Here is a 20,465-nt window from a genome sequence, read left to right as displayed (position 1 = left end):
TCGGTAAACCCAGAGTTTCTTGCGGTCTCCTCCCCTTTTTTAAAGAGGAAGCGGTGTTTAAACACTTAATTTATTCTTTCTGTACATTTATTTATTGCTGTTTTTACCGCTGTTTTTTTTTTTACATTTATAAGATGAAGTCTATATAACTCCTTAACTGGCAACTGAAAATACAGTAGATTAGAGTTACATCATGTAGTTCTGAACAAATTCTACAGAATTAAACTGTGGCATTTACTGAAAATCACTGCAGTGTGTTCATCTGTGCACCAGAAGTTGATGGACCGTCCTCCTGCTGTTCTTCCACACTCTGGGGGGAAATATAAGAATGTCTTTTTATACTTAGATATAAACTTAGATTCTATACTCCACATACAAATGTGAATGTGTAGATTGTCTGATGTGTAGACACATAATATTAACATTACCTCTGTATGTCTCTGTGGCAGCAGAAACTGTTTCATCCCCATCGTCCGGTGAAGATGAGGATTTGGTCGAGTACACTTTATAATAGGCCTACTATTTCTCATAATTTCTGGAGTATTGAGTAGGCTACTTACAACTGCCTGTGGTTCTGTTGGGACAGGAGGCTCCAAAATACAGACATCAGAATCTTTTGGGACCAACAAAAAACCCAACCCAAAGTCAAATTAAAGGAAATATTTAAAATGCCCTATATAAAAAATAACACATGTAGACCTCTTACATTTTATGAAGGCCCTTGGATCTCCGGGAGTGACTGACTCTGATGAAGGAATTCCCTCAGCCAAAAATGCTGCTGCACTGCTAGACACTGGATGCTATTTAGTTATTTAATATGTCAAATGTTTGCTCCCATGATCACCCATGATATGCTCAAGCCTTATACCTGATTGGATTATGTTTTTATATTTTTTATTTTCATCTGCTGCCACATTCTTTTAATGCCTGCAGGATTGCACCTATAGCCTACATGAAAATTAAAATTAGGTTGAATAACATATTGTTCTTCCAGTTTCACCTCTGATATTGGGCAAGTTACTCTAAAATAGTTATTAATTACTAGCTAAAAATGACATCTTCAACAGTGTAATTAGATTAATGTAATAATTACTATCTTTAGAAAGTATTGGTCTACTTATTATTAATTACTAAATCCCATATCAACCTCAACCACTTGAAAAACACAAGGAGAGACAAGAAATTGCACTTTTAATGCTTTCAAATTAACACAATACAATTGCATGAATTATTCTTGAATTGACCAAAGTGTGTAGAGGGAGAAGGTTACATTAAAAATATACCTTTTAAAAATGTATGTTAAATCCACTATTTTTTTTACACAGAATTGTTCTTTAGTCTATGCAGTAGCCTATTTAATGTAATTGCATCAGATTTTATTTTAAATTACAGTAGAATTAAGAGTAATCCCTTTAATTAAATTACAATATTTAGATTACTAAATATTGTAATTAATTACACCCAACACTGTATAACAGTAATTCCTCTTTTTGTCTGGCGCTGTTGCCATGGTTACTCATAATATCTGGGCTCCATTGATAATGGCTTTCTATAGTTGTGGTGCACGCGCTTAACTCTGAGTCAGTCAACTTAGAGTTGATTGAACGAACTAATTTCAGCTGATCTGTAACCGAAAACTCAGAGTTTCCCATCTCAGGGTAAGTCAACTCAGAGTTCAAGTTTTAACTCAGAGTTGGTTGAACCTCCTTATTGAAACAGGCCCCAGTTCTCTGTATATTGTTCCTTTGGATCAACATTTATTGTGAAAACTGTTGAAATGTGTTTGAATTGAACTTAAAACTTTAGGCCTATGTTCAATTTTATAATCTATTATGCTGCTATCAAACAACATCAATATGAATGAAAAAATAATAATGTGCTTTTACATCTATGACCAAATAACGTTTTATTTGACATAGACTATATACAGTGATTCTTCTGCATGGCACAACAATTGCAATGGTAATTACAAAATATTTGTCTCACACACACACACACACACACACACACACACACACACACACACACACACACACACACACACACACACACACACACACACACACACACACACACACGTTGGTGAAACATTATGAAGACTCTCCATAGGCATAATGATTTTTATACTACAAACTGTATTCTATCCCCTTACACTGCCCCTATCCCTATACCAATTACAGGAAACATTCTGCATTTTTACATTTTTAATAAAATATTGTTTTTTAAGCTATTTGAATTACGAGGACTCATGAAATGTCCTCATAAAGTTGTAATAGCAGTGTAATACACATGTCATTATACAAATTTGTGTCCTCATCTCACACACACACACACACACGACCAAAACCTATCTTGTGGATCAGTCTAAAATATAGACTAAAATCTTTCTGCTCGGCCTGAAACAGACCAATGTATTCTGAGCTTCCCCACCAAAAAAAAACACAAAAAAACAAAACATGAAATTAAGCTGCCTTCTATATTCACACTACTGATTTAACCTGAGGCTACATATGACAGTCATTCATTTGTATCTGTTCTACATTGATCTTCTAATATCACAGTATAATTCAATGTCATTTCATATGAATGCAAACCCCTGTGCAGTCATAGTTTGGCATTGTAGAGTCATGACTAAAATTACATGTATAGAGTGTTGATGTTTTAAATTGCAGCATGTGTGGGGGTAATTTAGCAAATGTCTCACTCCTTAGCTTAAAGACACAATGACAAAATCTTTCTTTAATATCTCTGTGGTGTTGGACTAGTTGGGGAAAAACCTAACAAACTGAAAATATATAGATATAGAGATTTGGAGCCAATGGGTGGGTGATGCTGAATTGTGTTTCCTCCTTGACAAAGAAGCTTTAACCTATATTTGTGCAATCTACAGCATTCGATAGTCAGTTTGTTTATGCTATTACGTGGCTTTACTAAAATAAAATAAAATAATATATATATATATATATATATATATATATATATATGGCATTTTATGGTCACTGAATACTACAAGAATCATTCATTTACCTAATGCATGTCAGAAATAACTTGACATTTACCATTAACAATATACAATACAATTTTCTTTTGATATTAATTTACACCCAATTTATGGCTACAGCTAACTTATTAATAAGGTTAATGGCTAACAGTTTCATACTCAAAGAAACATTTTAACCTCTATGTACCATTTCTTTGGAGAAATTATTAAAAAAATTTAGTAGTCTAGTAATAGGGATAATACTGGTATTTTTTTAACAGTCTTCCACCATCTATTTTCAGTAGCACTTTACAATACGGTTTCATTTGTTAACATTAGGTAACATGAACTAACAATGAATACACCTACAGAATTTACTATAATCGTAGTTAACGTTAATCTCAACATTTACTAATACATTTTTAAGATCAAATGTTGTATCTGTTAACATTAGTTAATGCACTGCGAGGTAGCATAAATATAAACAGTTAACTTTTGAAGTGGAACTTTAACACTGCATCTTGGATTGACGCTATGGGGACGGCATCAGCGTAACCTGTGTCTGAAGCACGTCCATGACGTCATTAGCGGAGCCCCCGTGAATATAAGAGGGCGCCTGTAATACATGGCTATCAGCTTCAGTCGTGGGGGTTGCAGGCCGAGCTGGCTGAGGTATGGCTCTTTCGCATTCTTCAGTCACACGCTCGAGCAATCTGTTAGATCAAGATGTACTATCTATAATATCATCTGATCCAGCAGATAGCATGTTGCTGGCACCATCCACCCAGAAAGAGACAGATGTGGTTGAGGAGGGTGAGGAAAGTTTTTTGTATTGAGCCCTCTTAGGCTCCCAGTCCCGCATAAGGGTTGCAATTCTCCCGCCAGAAGTCGTGGTAATACCCAAGGTCGTAGTTGGAAAAATATTCTCCCTTGGCGAATACTCCCTATAGGGGCTGTGGCAAGCAAAAAGAGGCTGTCATAGCTGAGCCATTTTTGGGGCTGAAATGGCCTGCAAGGGAGGGAGAGAGGAAGGTTGTAAAGGCCGGGACTTGTTATAAAAGCACAGAAGCGTGGATATCTTCTATTATTGGGAGATAGTGGGTTAAGGAGGGATACCTCTAGACAGTCTATGTGAGTCTTTGGTGAGCATGCCCTTGATTGACGCTATAACTGGCTAAATAATCCATTGAGTCAATTTATGCTATGCCCATTCCCTCAAAATGGCAGAGTGGGTATTTGTTCCCCATAGCATCATCCAAGACACAGTGTTGGAGTTCCATTTAAAAAGGGAATGTCTCAGGTTACAACTGTAACCATGGGCTGAGAAAGGGAACGAGACACTGCGCCTCATTGTCATGCCTTGGGCTTGCCTACATCTCTTCTTCAGACAAAAAAGTTGATGACTTGTATTATACGGCATCCTCTTATATTCACGGGCTCTCCACTAATGGTGTATTGGACTGTGGCCAATGAAATTTGGTGTGTGTTGTTCACCAGTTATACTGACGGTGTCTCCATAGCGCCAATCCAAGATGCAGTGCCTTGTTCCCCTTCTCAGAGAACCATGGTTACAGTCGTAACCTAAAACGTTTTATTAAATAACATTAACAAAGGATAATAAATGCTGTAAAATTATATTGCTCTTGTAAATGTTACCCGAGGCATTACCAAATGTTAACAAATTGGACCTTATTGTAAAGTGCTACCCTATTTTACTTAAAGGGATACTCCACTTTTTTTTTTCTTCGTCATATCATTACGCCTGCTGCACCCATGGTACGGCCGCACAGTTCCTTGATTCTTACGCCGGAATGAGAGTAGTTTCTAGCCATATAGGCTTGGAAAATCGCAACTTTTCATTTTCCGTCGATCTTAGTACACGGTTTAACTACAGAAGAGTCAAGTTTTAAATAGGAAAAATATTGAAACTCGTTGGTCATTTTGAAAGAAATGCTACTGGACTCATCAGAATCAATTATCTATGCTAAGCTATGCTAAAAGTGGTACCGTCAGACCCGGAGTTCGGCTGAATGGATTCGAAAACGGTAAAACTCAACCGTTTAACTCTGGGGGAGTTGGAAAATGAGCCTATTTCCAAATAAAGTGGAGTATCCCTTTAAGAAACTGTAGTAAAACAAATGTTTTATTCTAGATGACGAGTATAATTACTGTGCTTTGGAGAAGCAGTAATCTTATTATTAAGTATAATTAATTAATATAATTAAGTGTGGATATTCGTTATATTCAGGCACTTTTGGTACAGGCCACTTCACTTAGGCTAAGTACATGTAGGGATTCAAGAACAAAGCAATTCAATGATTGGTGCACTCGCAAAGAGTATCCCTCTTAAATAGTGCCGCAGTTGACAAATATTTTTCATTGAATGTTCATTAGCATAATGAGAATAAATGGAGTCGGTCTCCCTCCACTCCATTAAAGAACTCCAACACTGATGGATAAATAGTCTTGTCGTTTTTTGCTCAAACACCCGTTTATCTCCATTTTTCCCTTACACCTCAGTGTCTTCTTCTTCTTCTCCATCTTCCTGTTGCGAGAGTAGCCTGTAGTGTTCAGCGCTCAGCGGAAGGAAGTTGGATCGGGGCCGATTCCTGTCTTCGTCCACTGGGGAGTGATGGTTATTTGGCTCTGGCTCATCAGAATTGCATTTGGAGTATCGCTCTCTTGGAGGCTCAACTTCACCCTCCTCCACTGGTAGGCTCCGCCCCCCTCTGAGGAAGGAGAGCAGGTAGCCAATGGGCACCGGGAGAGATGCTATAATGATCAGCATGGACAGCATGATCAGAGCCCATCCAGGATACTCGAGGCTAGCTTCAGAACCCTGACAGAGAAAAATATTATTATGTTTTTCAGCAAAGACACATTACATTGATCAAAAGTAAAGACATTTATAATGCTACCAAAAAATTATTCTTCAAATAAATGCTGTTCTTTTGAACTTTCTATTCATCAAAGAATCCTGAAAAAAAGATATCAAGAGTTCCACTAAAACATTAAGCAGCATTAAACTGTTTTCAACATTAATAAGGATAAAGGTTTCCTGAGCAGCAAATCATCATTAGAATGATTTGTGAATGATCATGTGACACTGAAGACTGGAGAAATAGCTGCTGAAAATTTATTTTAGAATATATTCGAATAAAAACATGTTAGTATTATTTCACAATATTACTGTTTCTACTGTATAATTGATTAAATAAATGCAGCCTTGGTGAGCATGTGACTTCTTTCAAAAGCATTCAAAATATGTAGTCATAGTCATACAGGTTTTTAACAACAAGAGGGTGAGTAAACGATGACAGAACATGTTTTTTTGCATGTTTGTGTGAACCCTTTAAGTTATCTACAGTCATCCTTTTTTTTTTTACACAAAGTTAGTTCATAGCATCCAAACTTATTTTGTACTCAGTTTGTATAATACCGTGGTGTGGTTCCAGGCTGTGTAAGTGGGCCGTTTGAAGACCATGCGGAGAAGACTAGCAGCCAGCAGTCCCACCATGCCGAACAGGCACACATACTTCCACAAATAGCGATAAACCACCGGAGGGCGCCAGTGTAGCATTACCTCCACATCATCCAAGAAACTGCAGAACAGCAAATACAAAAAAAATAATAATAATACACATAGCTGATACCACAACTTAATCAGCATCTAAATAAATTACTTCACACTTCATCTCACCGATCAGCACCGTAAACCCATGCCACGCTGAAAGTTTCAAAGATGACGACGACAATCAATGGCAATGTTGCAGAATAATCGTCAAACATGGTCACAAAATAGTTGCCACTTCTTTGAGTGAAGAGCAGGCCAAAGAGGAAGCCCAGGATACAGCAACACACTGCATGTTATACAATGATACAGCCAAGTTATGAGACAGCTAGGGCACAATATCCTTTAGTATTATCACGTCTATTTGAGTGTACCCGTCAACATGGTCTTGTGGCGCCCCAGCACTCTGAAGTTGTCCATGAGTGGGGTAAGAATCCCCTGCATGGTGCCAAACATGGTGGACAGGCCCAAATTCAGCAGCATTAGAAAGAACAAAGTTGACCAAAATGGACTTGCAGGAAACAACGACATCGCTTCTGTAAATGCTATAAATGCCAGACCTGTGCCCTCCACTCCCTGAGAGAAAGACAAACAGCATAGATGGATGGATGGACTCTCACAACCATAACTAATTTCACTATGACAGTGAGATACATTTAACTAATGTAATAGAATATGCACTGAACACACATACAGTATATGTTAACCCTACCTTGCTCATTTCTCTTTCCAGGTCACAGTCAGTGATATTTGACCCTAAAAGGCTTCCATAGTGGCTGTACCATTCTCTGTAGTCATGAAGAGACACTGATTTGGGGTCAGAAATGTTGAACCGTGGCCACCAATGTTGCGATGGACCTGTTGTTGCCATTTCTGCCATCCTGGCCACATTACTCCAAAGTGACATTAATTGAAATACAAATGATAAAAATGTTAGTTTGATACAGAATAATTTATAGTAACATTTAGCTGGATTTATTATATGCAGTTTAGTTTGAGGGGACAAAAATGATGATGAGGGGACAAAAATGATGAAGATGAATAGTATGGATGTATTGTTAAAAAGCTTACACAATATATAACAATCTCTGCTATGTAATTACACTATCGTTCAAAAGTTTCCGGTCTGTCAAATTGTTGTTGTTGTTGTTGTTTTTGAAGAAATAAATACTTTTCTATTGCAAGGATGTATGAAATGTATCAAAAGTGGCAGTGAACACATTTATAATGTTACAAAAGTTTTATCACTTTTCAAATATATGTTGTTCTTTAGAACTTCATTAAAGACTGTGATACATTAAAAAAAAATGTATCACAGTTTCCACAAAAACATTAAGCAGCACAATTGTTTTCAACATTGATAATGATAATAAATGTTTCTTAAGCATCAATCATCATATTAGAATAATTGGTGAAGTATCATGTGACACTGAAAATTGACATTACAGGAAGTTCAAAACAAAAAAACAAAATTATTTAAAATTTTACTATTTAACATTTTTACTGTATTTTTGATCAAATAAATGCAGCCTCAGTGAGTATAAGAGAAAATTAAATACAATCATATTTCAAGCAAAAACAAAAGAAAACGAACACCGATTCTTACTTACGATGCAACACATCCCAGAGCAATGTTCTTGGCTCTGAAACCAAGGACCACAAAGACAACAAGAGAGGCCAATACTGAGGTCATGAAGTTGATGGCAGAGACCATTATGGCGTCCCGGTGGCAGTTGTTATGCACAGGGTTGTAGGATGAATAAGCGATCACAGAGCCATAACCCAGACCCAGTGCAAAAAACACCTGTGTGGCAGCCTGACGCCACACCTGCATTTCCCCCAAAATCTCCAGCTAATCCAAACAGAGAAATAATGTATGATTACAAAATTTTAATAAAGCATGATTTGACATGCCTTTGAATTGCACCTTTTGGGAGTCGTGTGAGCTCTTGCTGTCACCTTAGGATAAAACATATATTTGATGCCTTCTAAAGCCCCGTCCAACATGAGCCCTCTGATGAGAAAACAGATCAGCACAACGTAAGGGAACACGGAGGAGAAATACATCACCTGGAGAAAATGAATAGACAGATCAAAAATTGTACAAACTTTTTTTTAATGTATTGATTTCACTAAGAACATCTGTTGATTTTTTATTTTTTTATTTTTACATTTTGGAAACAATTTTATGTCCCTTCAAGAATTGTAAAACCTCACAAGGATAGTGAAACGCACTACATTGTGAGGAAAATGGCTTACTATGTAGAAACGTTAAAAGGTTTGTGAGTGTTAGGGGATAGAAAATATCAATAGCTCAGTAACAAACGTAGATGTACCAGAAACATCTCTACCATGATTGAAAAACAAACGTGTTTGTATTTTGTACCTTGGCAGAAGACTTGATGCCCTTGATCATTGCGAGACACACTATAGCCCAGGCGGCAAGGAGGCAACCGGTCACGATAGGGTTAAACTCTCCTGACTCATCGATGGAGTCTGAGATATCCAGAGCCTTTCTGAACCAGAAATACGAGGTAGGGGAGCTTGCGGCACATTCCTTCACTAAGACAGGAAGATAAGATCAAAACAACTGTACATACTGTAAATCTCTGTAAAGTGTGTAATAATTAGGGATGTGCGTGAGTAACTGACAAGTGGAATGCTCATTCTGAACTAGTTATTTGACACTAGTAAAAAAACTATTTGAAAAGAAGGATAATTTTCCTTTCTGCATTTGTCTGATTTTTTTTTTTTTTTACTTACTCTACCGTTCAAAAGTTTGGGGTTGGTAAGATTTTGTAATGTTTTTAAAAGAACCTTTACCAAGGCTACATTTATTTGATCAAAGTAAAAACAGTAATACTGTGAAATATTATTACAATTTAAAAGAATAGTTTTTTATTTGAATATATTTTAAAGTAATATAGTCCTGTGATGTTAAAGAATTTTCATCATCATTACTCTAATCTTCAGTGTCACATGATCTTTCAGAAATCATTCTGATATGATGATTTGCTGCTCAAGAAACATTTCTTATTATAAATGTTGATGATAGTTGTGCTGCTTCATGTTTTTGTAGAAACCATAATTTTTTTCAGGATTCTTGGTGAATAAAAGTATTAATTGCTTTAACAAATTGATTCCAAGTGATTTTGTGCATGTAAACAACATACCTGTCTGGTTTGAGATCATATCTACAGGACACTTTTCCCATGGCAATGGATACTGGAATGAATTTCCCATATAGAACAGAGACCAGGCAATGATCACATTATAGTACAGGGCCACAAAGAAACAAACCTGAGAGAGAAAAAGAGTACAATGACATCTTATGTCTATATAGGTGTATGATTATAAAACAAAAAGAGATAAAATACACACTGTCAATATCTTTGATTGTTCCATGACTGTGTAAAGCAAAAAAAAAAAAAAAAAAAAAAAAAAAAAAAAAATTATATATATATATATATATGCCATCTGATCTTACTGACGAGCTGATAATGTTAATCATACAAGCACACATATACAAATGCTCACAGGAAATCCTCTTATACTCATACAGACCCTTACGAAAAAGAAGTATACTTCAAGGTCATTTTATGTTCAGGTATATTTAAGTATAGATTATGTATTAAGTATACTAATGTCAATATGTATAGTAAACTTGTAAGTGTACTATTTTAATACTGCTTGGTTATTTTTAACCAAGGTTAACCAAAAGGTTTCTTTAAGTGAACTTAACATTATATAGCCTTTATTATTTATATATTATTTTTGCACTTGCAGTAGGCCTATACTACTATGTTCAAATGTTATTTTTTATACCTTTAACTGTACTTTCATTTAAAAAAACATTGTATTAGCTTCGCTTCATTTCATTTGGAAACATTAAGCAGTTTTGATTTACACACGGTTTAATGTTTGATGATCACGTTATTTTACATTAGCGTGAGCAATTTTTTATCACTTGTTTCTGCCGCTTCTTCTTCTCCAGTGTTTCTGTTTTGATCCGGAAATTATGTACTAGAGGATGTGTCATAGCGCCCCCTACTGTATAACAGTGAAAACATGGATAGCTGGAAATTTCAGTCAATAGTGGGGAAAGAGTAAAGTAGAATTAAAGTAAATTCCTATGTACACTACCAGTGGAATAGCCTACAAAAAAATTCAGATACGCAGAATTAGAAACATATCTGTTTTATACCAATATTCTAATCAATATTTTCAAACAATGTAAGTTTCATAAGACTGTATATGAAAAACTATGTAAAAAAAAATATATATATATATATATTTATATAATAGGCTAGTTAACACAACTACAAGCCAAGTATACTTTGAATACTTAATTATACTTTTAAGTATATTTCGATCAAAAGATACAAGGCCAAATATAGCCTACTTGAACTTTTCTCTCAGTATAAGTCAAGTACAGTTAAGTGTAATTTTAAGTATATTTCTGAGAAGTACATAAAGTGTATTTCTGAGAAGTACATAAAAAGCTGGCTGCATTCTTTAAGGCAGTCTCAGAATAAAACTGACACTTCTGATTTGACAGTTCCAACCAGCATGATACAAATATTTTCTCAAAAATGTCTAATTTTACTTTGAGTCAGCCACAAAAAAATTGTGGCTTTTTTGCTTGTGCAAGACACATTTCCCCCTGTTGAAACCCCTGTGGCATTACAGAAGCTGAAGCTCATAAATCCCATGCAATGTAACCACCAGACGAAACATGATACCTTTCAGCTCATTTTAAATATAAACTCACCAATAATATCTCTGAAAAAATGTCAACACACTATTTTTGTCCATCTTTGTTATAATCTCTAGTATGCACCAGAAGGAAAAAAACAAACGGGCAATAAAAATAACGATGTGAACCTCTTAATGCTACTTCATAATGTTAAATTATGTCAAATGAATTATGCTGAATAATGATTAATTGTAAAACAAATATACTAAACTGTCATTAATTATTATTTTTTACTATATAAATTAAATTAAATTACCTTGAAGACTGACATATACTTTCTTCACTAACCCACCCCGAAACATTAATATTTTTTATAACCTGTAATACTTTTTTCAGGATTCTTTGTTGGATAAAACATTTTTTTTTTTTTTTAAGAACTGCATTTATTTAAAATAGAAATCTTTTGAAACAATATACACTACCGTTCAAAAGATTGTGGTCAGTAATTTTATTTTTGTATTTTTTTTAAAGAAATTAATTATTTTATTCAGCAAGAATGTGTTAAATTGATAATAAAAAAAGTGGTAGTAAAGATTTATATTGTTAGAAAATATTTCTATTTTGAATCAATCCTGTTCTTTTTAAGTTTTTATTCATCAATGAATCCTAAAGAAAGTATCACAGGTTCCAGCAAAAATATTGTTTCCAACATTGATAATAAATCAGCGACTGATTTCTGAAGGATCATGTGACACTGAAGACTGGAGTAATGATGCTGAAAAGTAAGCTTTGCATCACAAAAATACATTTTATTTGAAAGTATATTAAAATAGAAAACCATTATTTTAAATTGAAATAATATTTCACAATATTACTGGGGTTTTTCCTCTGTATTTTGTATTAAATAAATGCAGGCTTGATGAGCATTTGGGACTTATTTCAAAAACATAAAAAGATATAAGTATTGTTTCCAAACTTTTGACCAGTACTGTATATGTAAATGAACATAAGCCCCATGTTATAATGCAAAAGAATAATACTTGTAATTCTCATTTAGAGAGTGTATGTGTGTTTTACCATGCAGCTGGAGTAGCCGATGCCTGCGAGGCGAGGTGAGATGTGTTTCCAGACCCCAATGCTGCCCTGACGGATGCTCTGACCAGCAGCCAGCTCCATAAAGAACAGAGGAACCCCGATAATGAGCAACAGCATCACGTACAATAACATAAATGCACCTGAAGAAAGAGAGTGTGTGATTACATTGCCAATCATTCATTTTCACACACACACATACAATATTTAGTTTAGTTTTTTATAAAGCACATTTCTACTGCCTCAAGGGCAGCTTAAAGTGCTCTACAAAGCAATCAAGGAAACCAAAAAAACAGAATACAAACACAACAACATATAATTAATATTTAGTTCTATGAGGCAAAATAACGTAACAAAACATAAATGTATTAACAGCCCAGAAAGCAAGTATTTATAAAGTTCTTTGGCGTAGGCCCCGTCCGTAGCTCGCAATCCGAGGGCAACGGAATCTGTCCTGTAAGCGCAGCCGACCCCCTGGGAGGTATGGACAGGGACCATCCTGGTGCTGGGGGAGGATGGAGGTAATTGATGGCGTCAGCATCTCAGACATGTCTAAGTACCGATCTTTTATACTGCAAGTATTAGAACATGATTGGTTAGATGTGAAGCTAATAAATAGAGATAAGTGGCAAAGAGCTAAGAGGGCGAAAAACAAACAAAAAAAATTCTCAGCAGCAGTTTTGCTCTCATTTAAGTGGAGAAAATTCTTAACCATCCAGCATTTTACATCATCTATTCTAGACACTTAATGTTGGAACAGGACTTATCAAGTGGATGTGATGGGACATACAATTGTATGAGTGTCGTCAGCATAGCAGTGGTATGTAATGTCATATTTCCTGAAGATAGACCACAAAGGTAACATATAGAGGGTGATGAATGACTTCATTCATTCTATTGGAGAGATATGAATAGAACCAGCGCAAAACCATGCCGTTGAGCAAAGCCTCCTGCTGTAGACGACCTAAAAGAATCCTGTGATGGTATCAAAGGCAGCGGTTAGATCGAGCAGAAGTAAAATAGCAGAGGAACTGAATCCAAAGTGAGCAAGAGGTCATTTGGAGGGCGGTTTCGGTGCTATGGCGGGCCCTAAACTCGAAAAAAGATGATGGTCCGTTAAGAATCCAGAGAGTTGAAGAAAGACAATCTTTTCAACACTTTTGACAGAGATGGATTGTGGAGATGGGTCGAAAATTATTCAAATCAGACGAATCGAGACTTTGCTTCTTCAGAAATGGCCTAATCACTGTGTGCTTAAAGCAGGATTGAATAACGCCACTGCTCAATGAGCCATTCATGATAGTCAAAACAGATGGGCCAATCACACCTAACAGCTCTCTAAAAATAATATATCATACATAATATCCGCTAGTTGGTTTTAACAGGACTTTTGGATTATGTGAATTTTTAGTTATAAAATCTGAGAAGTATTACATTTTCGCTGCTTTGACAGCGCACTGATAGGCAAACAGGCAGTTCTTGAAAATCTCCAAGGAGACATGTAGCCTATCTTTTTTCCATTTACGTTCTGCTTTACGGCACTCCTGCCTGAGAGCACAGGGTATGATGGTTGAACCATGGACGTGAGCTACGTTTAGGAACCTTTTTAGAGGTGCAAGTGAGCAGTAGTGAACTCTCCATCATTGTCCAACTCCGGTTTAAACATAAAAGGCATTTTAGTGTGTGTCTGTGTGAGGTCATTTGAGCTTGAAGCTCTGCCCTCTGTGCAGGAGCAGCAGCTCATTTGCATTTAAAGGGACACACACAAAACTACGTGTTTTTGCTCACCCTCAAAAACAAGTATAAAAAAAATGTTGTGGGGTATTTTGAGCTAAACCGTCATATACATACATAAAAATGGGCATTATACCACCCCTTTAACATCAATGTTACATACTAAAGGCCAGAAGATAGAACAAGAGGAATGGTATGTCAGGGTTCGTGTGGGAACGTTTAAAACGTTTTTTTTTTTTAAGTGTAAATGAATAATAAAAGTACCCACCTCCTCCATTTTGGTGGCAGAGGTAGGGAAACCTCCAGACATTTCCCAGGCCAACGCTAAAGCCCACCTGGGCGAGCACATACTGCAGTTTACTGTCCCACGCTGGCCTGCCATCCTCCTGCCCAGCAACACCTGCAGACACGACTTCATCATCTGCCGACACCAAAGCCATGTCTGATCGGCTCTCGGCCAACACACTCCCATTCTCATTGGTCAATGGTGGCTTCTCCATCTAGAACGGGCACAGTATTTTATTTCAGATTTAACAAACAATTTGAAAAGTTTTAGTTATCAGTAATAACACTGCTTCCAGTATAGCGCCTTGTTTTAACCATCATGGGTAAATGGTGAATCGATTCATTTTTATAACTTTTCTTTACAGGTTCTCAACCATTATTATGTCAACATAAGATCTAAAACAGTAACATGCAATAGAAAAGTACCTGTGTTCAACTTGTTTCAGAGTTAACGTGCACAGTGTGTGAAGACACTTTCTTGGACAAGTACACCCATTTCGCAGAAAACCACGGGGATCCGCTAACCCTTTATCTAGCTCTTCGCTTCCCTGTATTTACTTCTCTCGTTTCGCTCGAACTCTCTCCCTCTTCCCTGGAGAGAAGTGAATAGTTTCATTGTGTTCTTTATGTAAGTTGGAGCTAGTAAAGTCAATAAGTCAAGTCCACCTTGCCATCTCCCTCCTTCCTTCCAGCTATCACTTTTCTTCTCACTTCAAGGTAAACAGAAGATCGTGGTGTAGAATGTACAACACAGAGAGCAGAAAACCAGTGTGAAGAGAATGTAGAAATAATAAATAAATTAGTTGTCTTTATACATTATTGCCATATCCACAATACGTACTTGTTTTATTCAACATCAAGATGTTACAGTAGGTACAAATACAAATTCAAATCTAAATCTGGTTTACTTATTTTTCTTTGCATTTTTAAAAACTTTTTAAATAACGTATTTTCTTTTATTAGTAAAAAAACAAGTTATTTTAGAATTTTTGTTTCATTTAATTTTTCGTGCAAACTTTCACTCAAATTTTAACAGCAAACAGAGGGCAACCACAACTACAGCACCAGAGTCCCATTGGTTCAAAACTAATTTTGACCCAAAAAAAATTGTATTTACATTTTTTCAACATACAGAGGAGCTCCTTGTGATTGTGAAACACACAACCAGGCCTGTACAAGAATCTTTAGGCCAGTTAAGAAATTAAAAGACATGTCTTTATAATTCAATGATTTACACAAAAAGTGTAAACGGGTCTGTCTGTATACATGAAAATATCAACGCTATCTCACGACCAATTCATATGAATTTGTACGAGTGATTAAAAGGTGGCTAATTCGTACGAATTTGTACGACCTCACTCGTACGATTTGTCTAAACCAACGTGATGGGTAGGTTTAGGGGCAGGGTCAGGGGTAGGTAATTCGTACGAATTTGGCAACTCGTAAAATATGTACGATTTAGCAAAAATCTTACAAATTCGTACGAGTGAGGTCGTGTGAATTGGTACGAATTAGCCACCTCGTAAAACTCTACAAATTGCCGTGAGATCGGGTTGGAAAATAGCATGCCTTTATGAAAGGGGATCATATTTGCAAGTATTAAAAGGCATTAAAAAGGTTGAAAACCCCTGAATTGTGGCATGAAATAACGTCATGCGTCTGTTTCACAGCTAAAGAGGCCATGTGGGTAAATAATGCAGACTTGAAACATTCGGGTCCAGCAGTATTTGCCCACCGTCAGTGAGGAAGGGCCCAGCTCAGGGGTCTGCTCTCCACTGTAAGTGGAAAAGTACAGGCGTCCGGAACCCTCTCTAGCAAAAAGAGAGTGAGAGAGCATGTGAGAGAAGGAGAAAGAGGTGTGTTACTGCGTCAGAGCTGGAGCGGATAGTCATTCTTAGTTGACTGACGGGGACATTGTGAGCTGGAAAGTTTTCAAAGTATCCGATGCCTCTATGACGATCTTGTGACAGGTGAAAAATAAACATGTTTCTTATCTCTCTCATCTCTGTGCCCTGTCTAGGAAGTTGTTTGTAATGGCAATATAGGCTACTGTCAAATTACACAAAGACAAAAAGACAACTGAAAGTAGTGGGAAAGTGAACAGATTTTCTTTGCCTCTGTTATTCTACAAACGCCTTTTCACAGTGCCAGTGACCTTCCCACTCATCCCGTTATTTGATTGGCTGTGCTTCTCTTTTGATTTCACTTATGCCACACTAAGCATGAGAACACATGACTATAGCCTACATGCAGACAGAATCTAGTGTCGAAGCCACTGATTATTTCATTGAAATATAGCTCTCTCAGGAATAGTTTATTTTCAAAGAGACGAGAGGCACACAGAGGCAAATCGCAGGCGATTCTAGTAGCGGCGAAGAACGAGCACAGCTCTTCGCCGCGGTTATAAAAATTATTATGACGGTGCGTGTCCACATGGCGTTTTCAATTCATTCCTATGGAAGTCGAGCTTCAGGCTCGCGCAGTGCATTTTGGGATTGAAAGCGGACCGGAGAAAGCGTTGAGAGCGTCAAAAGATTGGGCAGTTCCAAATATCAACCGAAAAACCCAGCAAACACAGAACGTTGCTGGTACAACGTAACTGTTACCCGACCTTCTAACAACGTTTTATCAACATGACCAAAAGGTTGCTTTAACTACGTTGTGTGGTGAAGGTTGTTACAGCGTTGTCACAATGTTGACATTAAACCACCGTTCAGGGCCATTGCTTAAAGGTGGGGTATGTAATTCTCTTTTTTGGCCATTTTTTCAGAATCACTTAAAATCCACTTAACCCACTTACAGCCACTGAGTTAGAAGCACTGAAATAAAAATTAAGCAATTTAATCATCTGTGGAACTGCCCGTTCCACAGATGATTAAATTGCTTAATTTTTATTGGACTCAAAAAACTCCAGCCAATCATTTCCAAGACCACCTAGAATCATTGGACAGTAAGTGCATCAATCAAACAGTTGTACCATCCCCCCTCCCCCCATCCATATCCATGTTCTTTGAACGGGTGGAGTCAAAGGAAAGAAGGTTGGACCATTTGAGTTGTGTATTTTCAAAATCTGCCAGCCATTTTGCAAATCACACATACCCCACCTTTAAGGTTGTGCCTTTAGGGTGTCTACCACTGGACTACACAATGTACTCGTCACTCATCACTGCCCTGAAGCGGGAAAATCAGCTTTCTAAATTCCACCTGTTGTGTTCTCATTCATAATCGAGCAAGGATACGTGAGTATTGCGTTTAATTTAGCCTCAGCTATCAAACACAACATAGGCCTACAACTTTAATTTAATGTGACTATGTAGCCTCGCTCGCACTGTTTTAGTTTTTGATTTGTCCGATGTTTCCCCGGTTACCGACCTTTATCGGCCGGTGTTCTGTCGATGTAGCATACTTTGTCAGAATAGCATACCGGAAGTTGAGTTTTATAGCGGGGTCTGTCAATTTAGCCTACTTTGTCAAAACTGCATACCAGTGTTTGTGAAGGGTATGCTTCTTTGATGGCCCCTGGTTTAATACAAATACAGTTTATAAAGGGGTATATTAATAAAAAATACAGTTTATAAAGGGGTATGCTGTTTTGATGGCCCCTGGTTTAATACAAATGCAATTAGGTAATGTGTATATAATATGCGATATAATACACCAACACTTACCGCTTGTAATCTGGTATGCTGAAATGATGGTTTAAATTTAACGCATGCGCAATTCCACTAATTCCACTGCTGCGCATGCGCATTAACCGAAGGTATCCCATTCTGATGGGTATGGTGTTCCGTCAGAACACCTGTTTTCAACTAGGCTACTGTCTGCCCGGTTTTGTTCTTTAAATGTTCTGATCTGCCTTTGCTTTTTATGTTTTATTTATTATACTGAAAATAAATGTGTATATTCGTTTATTTCTTTTTTTTCCCCCACAAATGTATGACTTTTGGAAGTGCAATTTGATTACCATATGCAGTTTTAATAAAGTTGAATTAACGAAACCTCCTGTAATTTTTACTCTTCAAAGTGTACACTTGCAGGTGTTGATTATAATCAGGCTAATTTACTGATAGCCCCGTTAAATAATAAGGATAAACAATATTTAAAAAGTATAATAATTATCTAACAAAATGCTAAATGAATTTGTAAAAAAAATAGTCAGAACGTCGTCTCTCAGTTGCTGAATGTCGCGTAACAACGTTGCTACAGCCTGAGCCCTGTCGCGTTACAATTCTACGTTACAATGTTGCGAGCACGTATACAGCAACGTTGCCATAGCAGAAATGCAACGTGCCAGAGACGTTGGCACAGCGTAAATGTGTTTGCTGGGAACGCGGTCGGACGGCAGCCACTCGCTGTGAGGTTCTGGATCATGTGACGTCAAGAGAGTTTAAAAATATGCAAATTATGCCGGAGTATATTGCTGTTTATATTCATGTCACCTTGAAAGAAGCAGAGGTTTGTGTATAGCCTATCTCCTCTAACTTACCCTGAAACACTTTATTCCCAAACTACACAAGTCTAATGCTATGAAATTTTTTGAAATATAAAGCATTTATGTCTATTGCTCACACACACATTTATGTGGCATTTATACATAGTGCTATATAAATTGACAATTGGTTACGTTTAATACGTTTTGGCACTTGATTGTTTAACAATGTTACAATAAGCTTTAATTGTAAACTAATACCCAGGGTATATTTTTGGCTGAAATTTATGCAACATCACCCGCTTGGTGTAAATTTGGCAGCTGACAGTATTTTAGGAACATGTCATGCCAATCAACCATGAATATATATTTCACAACCCGCCCCATGTATTTACATTCATTGATCCAACTGTAAATAAACAGTCAAACCTGATTAAACTAAAGGACATTGATCAGATAAACAAACATATGACCAATTGAATGTATTCAGGACAAAATGCATTGACCAAGTTAAAACTTTTATGCCAAGGCAAGTAGCCTTGGCATACTTGGCAAGAACTGCAACAGGACACAGTTTGCTAGTTGTTGTTGTTGTTTTCGGATATAACTAGAACCTCTAAAGCACATGCATTAGCCTATGTAAAAGTAACTCCTGAAACTCAGTTGAAAAGTTTTCGGTTGCAGCTCAAGAGAAGAAAACTTGCAGCCAGCAACAAATTCTTCGAGTCTTACCTTGGCAGCCCTTTTCAGGGGGGAGTTGCCCTGTTGTAGTTTTTTGTTTAAATCGCTAATCTTAAACTGACAGGCTTTGCACCGTTATCGGTTCTGCTGGCAATCCAGTCGTTCAGACCAACTGCGATATTTATCCCACTCTTCGGGTGGTTAGGAGATCGCCACGTTGGAGGGCTCCGAGTCCACAACTTTGGTAAGAAGGCAAATGTAACGCCAGACCCTTCAGTTAAGCGCGCTGTCATTGGAGACCACCTCGCCAGCTGTTTTACCTACGCGTGAACGAGGCCCCTCCCCCTTCTTGACAGCTCTTTGTCACATTACAGAACACGCGGAGCTCTCCTTTTGGGGTCTCTGCACTCGTCCCTTTAATATCTGGTTTATAAAATAATGATTGATGTGTATAAAGCCTCCTAAACTTTTATTATATCACGTATTATGGGGAGCAAAACGAGAGTTATGCATGGTAATGCATGACTGCTGCTAGGCTCCACCTCGCGCCCCGCCTCCTGTTTATATTTTGCGAAAGCGCACTGCTCTTCACGTGCGTTGAGAGCTCGAGTCTGGACTATAGATAGGCTGTGGGTAAGTAAATATAGTGCATTTGCTACAATAAAGAGCAGTGACAAATGGTTCTACACGTGACGTGACAGTTAGGCCTACATAAAATAACTAGTTTCTGCCTAGAAGACCTATTTGCACTTTCTTAACACTCGAGGGCGCCATCGCCCGAGGACCTAATGTTCTTACATTTTACAGTCGCTAGGAGGACACATTTCTTAATACTTAGGTCACTTTTTCAAAACTCTTAACACAGTGAGCACAACAGAAGTATATGTGGGCTAAACTGTGGATCATTTATCATTGCTTTGGCACAAAATGCATTCAATGACTACATCTTTCAAATTAGATTCATTCATTTCTCACTTCGACACAACAACCGCCAAAA

At 37.1% G+C, this 20,465-nt stretch overlaps 1 protein-coding gene across 4 annotated transcripts; it reads right to left on the bottom strand.

Annotated features, from left to right (window-relative positions):
• Window positions 1–1,197: 1,197 nt before the first annotated feature.
• On the bottom strand, window positions 1,198–19,939 carry slc6a16a (solute carrier family 6 member 16a). 4 transcript variants are annotated; one of them, XM_079612968.1, is made up of 14 exons: window positions 15,025–15,339; window positions 14,785–14,950; window positions 14,342–14,573; window positions 12,325–12,482; window positions 9,725–9,851; window positions 8,938–9,113; window positions 8,511–8,621; window positions 8,162–8,403; window positions 7,264–7,444; window positions 6,926–7,127; window positions 6,681–6,840; window positions 6,420–6,582; window positions 5,494–5,819; window positions 1,198–3,989 (listed from the first exon to the last, which is right to left on the bottom strand). In XM_079612968.1, the coding sequence occupies exons 3-14, from the start codon at window positions 14,571–14,573 to the stop codon at window positions 3,716–3,718; spliced, it is 2,352 nt and encodes a 783-aa protein (XP_079469094.1). In that variant the 5' UTR covers window positions 14,785–14,950; window positions 15,025–15,339; the 3' UTR covers window positions 1,198–3,715. The 4 variants fall into 4 exon arrangements, with proteins under 4 accessions (XP_079469094.1, XP_079469093.1, XP_079469092.1 ...); XM_079612967.1 differs by having other exon boundaries at window positions 14,785–15,339; XM_079612966.1 differs by lacking the exons at window positions 14,785–14,950; window positions 15,025–15,339 and adding an exon at window positions 19,520–19,939 and having other exon boundaries at window positions 1,199–3,989.
• Window positions 19,940–20,465: the final 526 nt, after the last annotated feature.

This window comes from Phoxinus phoxinus (genome assembly GCF_949152265.1).
Source record: "Phoxinus phoxinus genome assembly, chromosome: 1".
NCBI classification, from domain to species: Eukaryota; Metazoa; Chordata; class Actinopteri; order Cypriniformes; family Leuciscidae; genus Phoxinus; species Phoxinus phoxinus.
The sequence above is the reverse complement of the archived record's forward strand: the minus strand, read 5'-3'. Positions and strand labels throughout refer to the sequence as shown.

Coding starts and splice junctions, on each gene's coding strand:
- slc6a16a (XM_079612966.1), bottom strand. CDS start 14,573: ATGGAGAAGCCACCATTGACCAATGAGAATGGGAGTGTGTTGGCCGAG. Junction 5,820..6,419: donor CAGCCTGGAACCACACCACG/GTATTATACAAA, acceptor TTTCTCTGTCAG/GGTTCTGAAGCTAGCCTCGA. Junction 3,990..5,493: donor GAAGAAGAAGACACTGAGGT/GTAAGGGAAAAA, acceptor CCTCCCTTGCAG/GCCATTTCAGCCCCAAAAAT.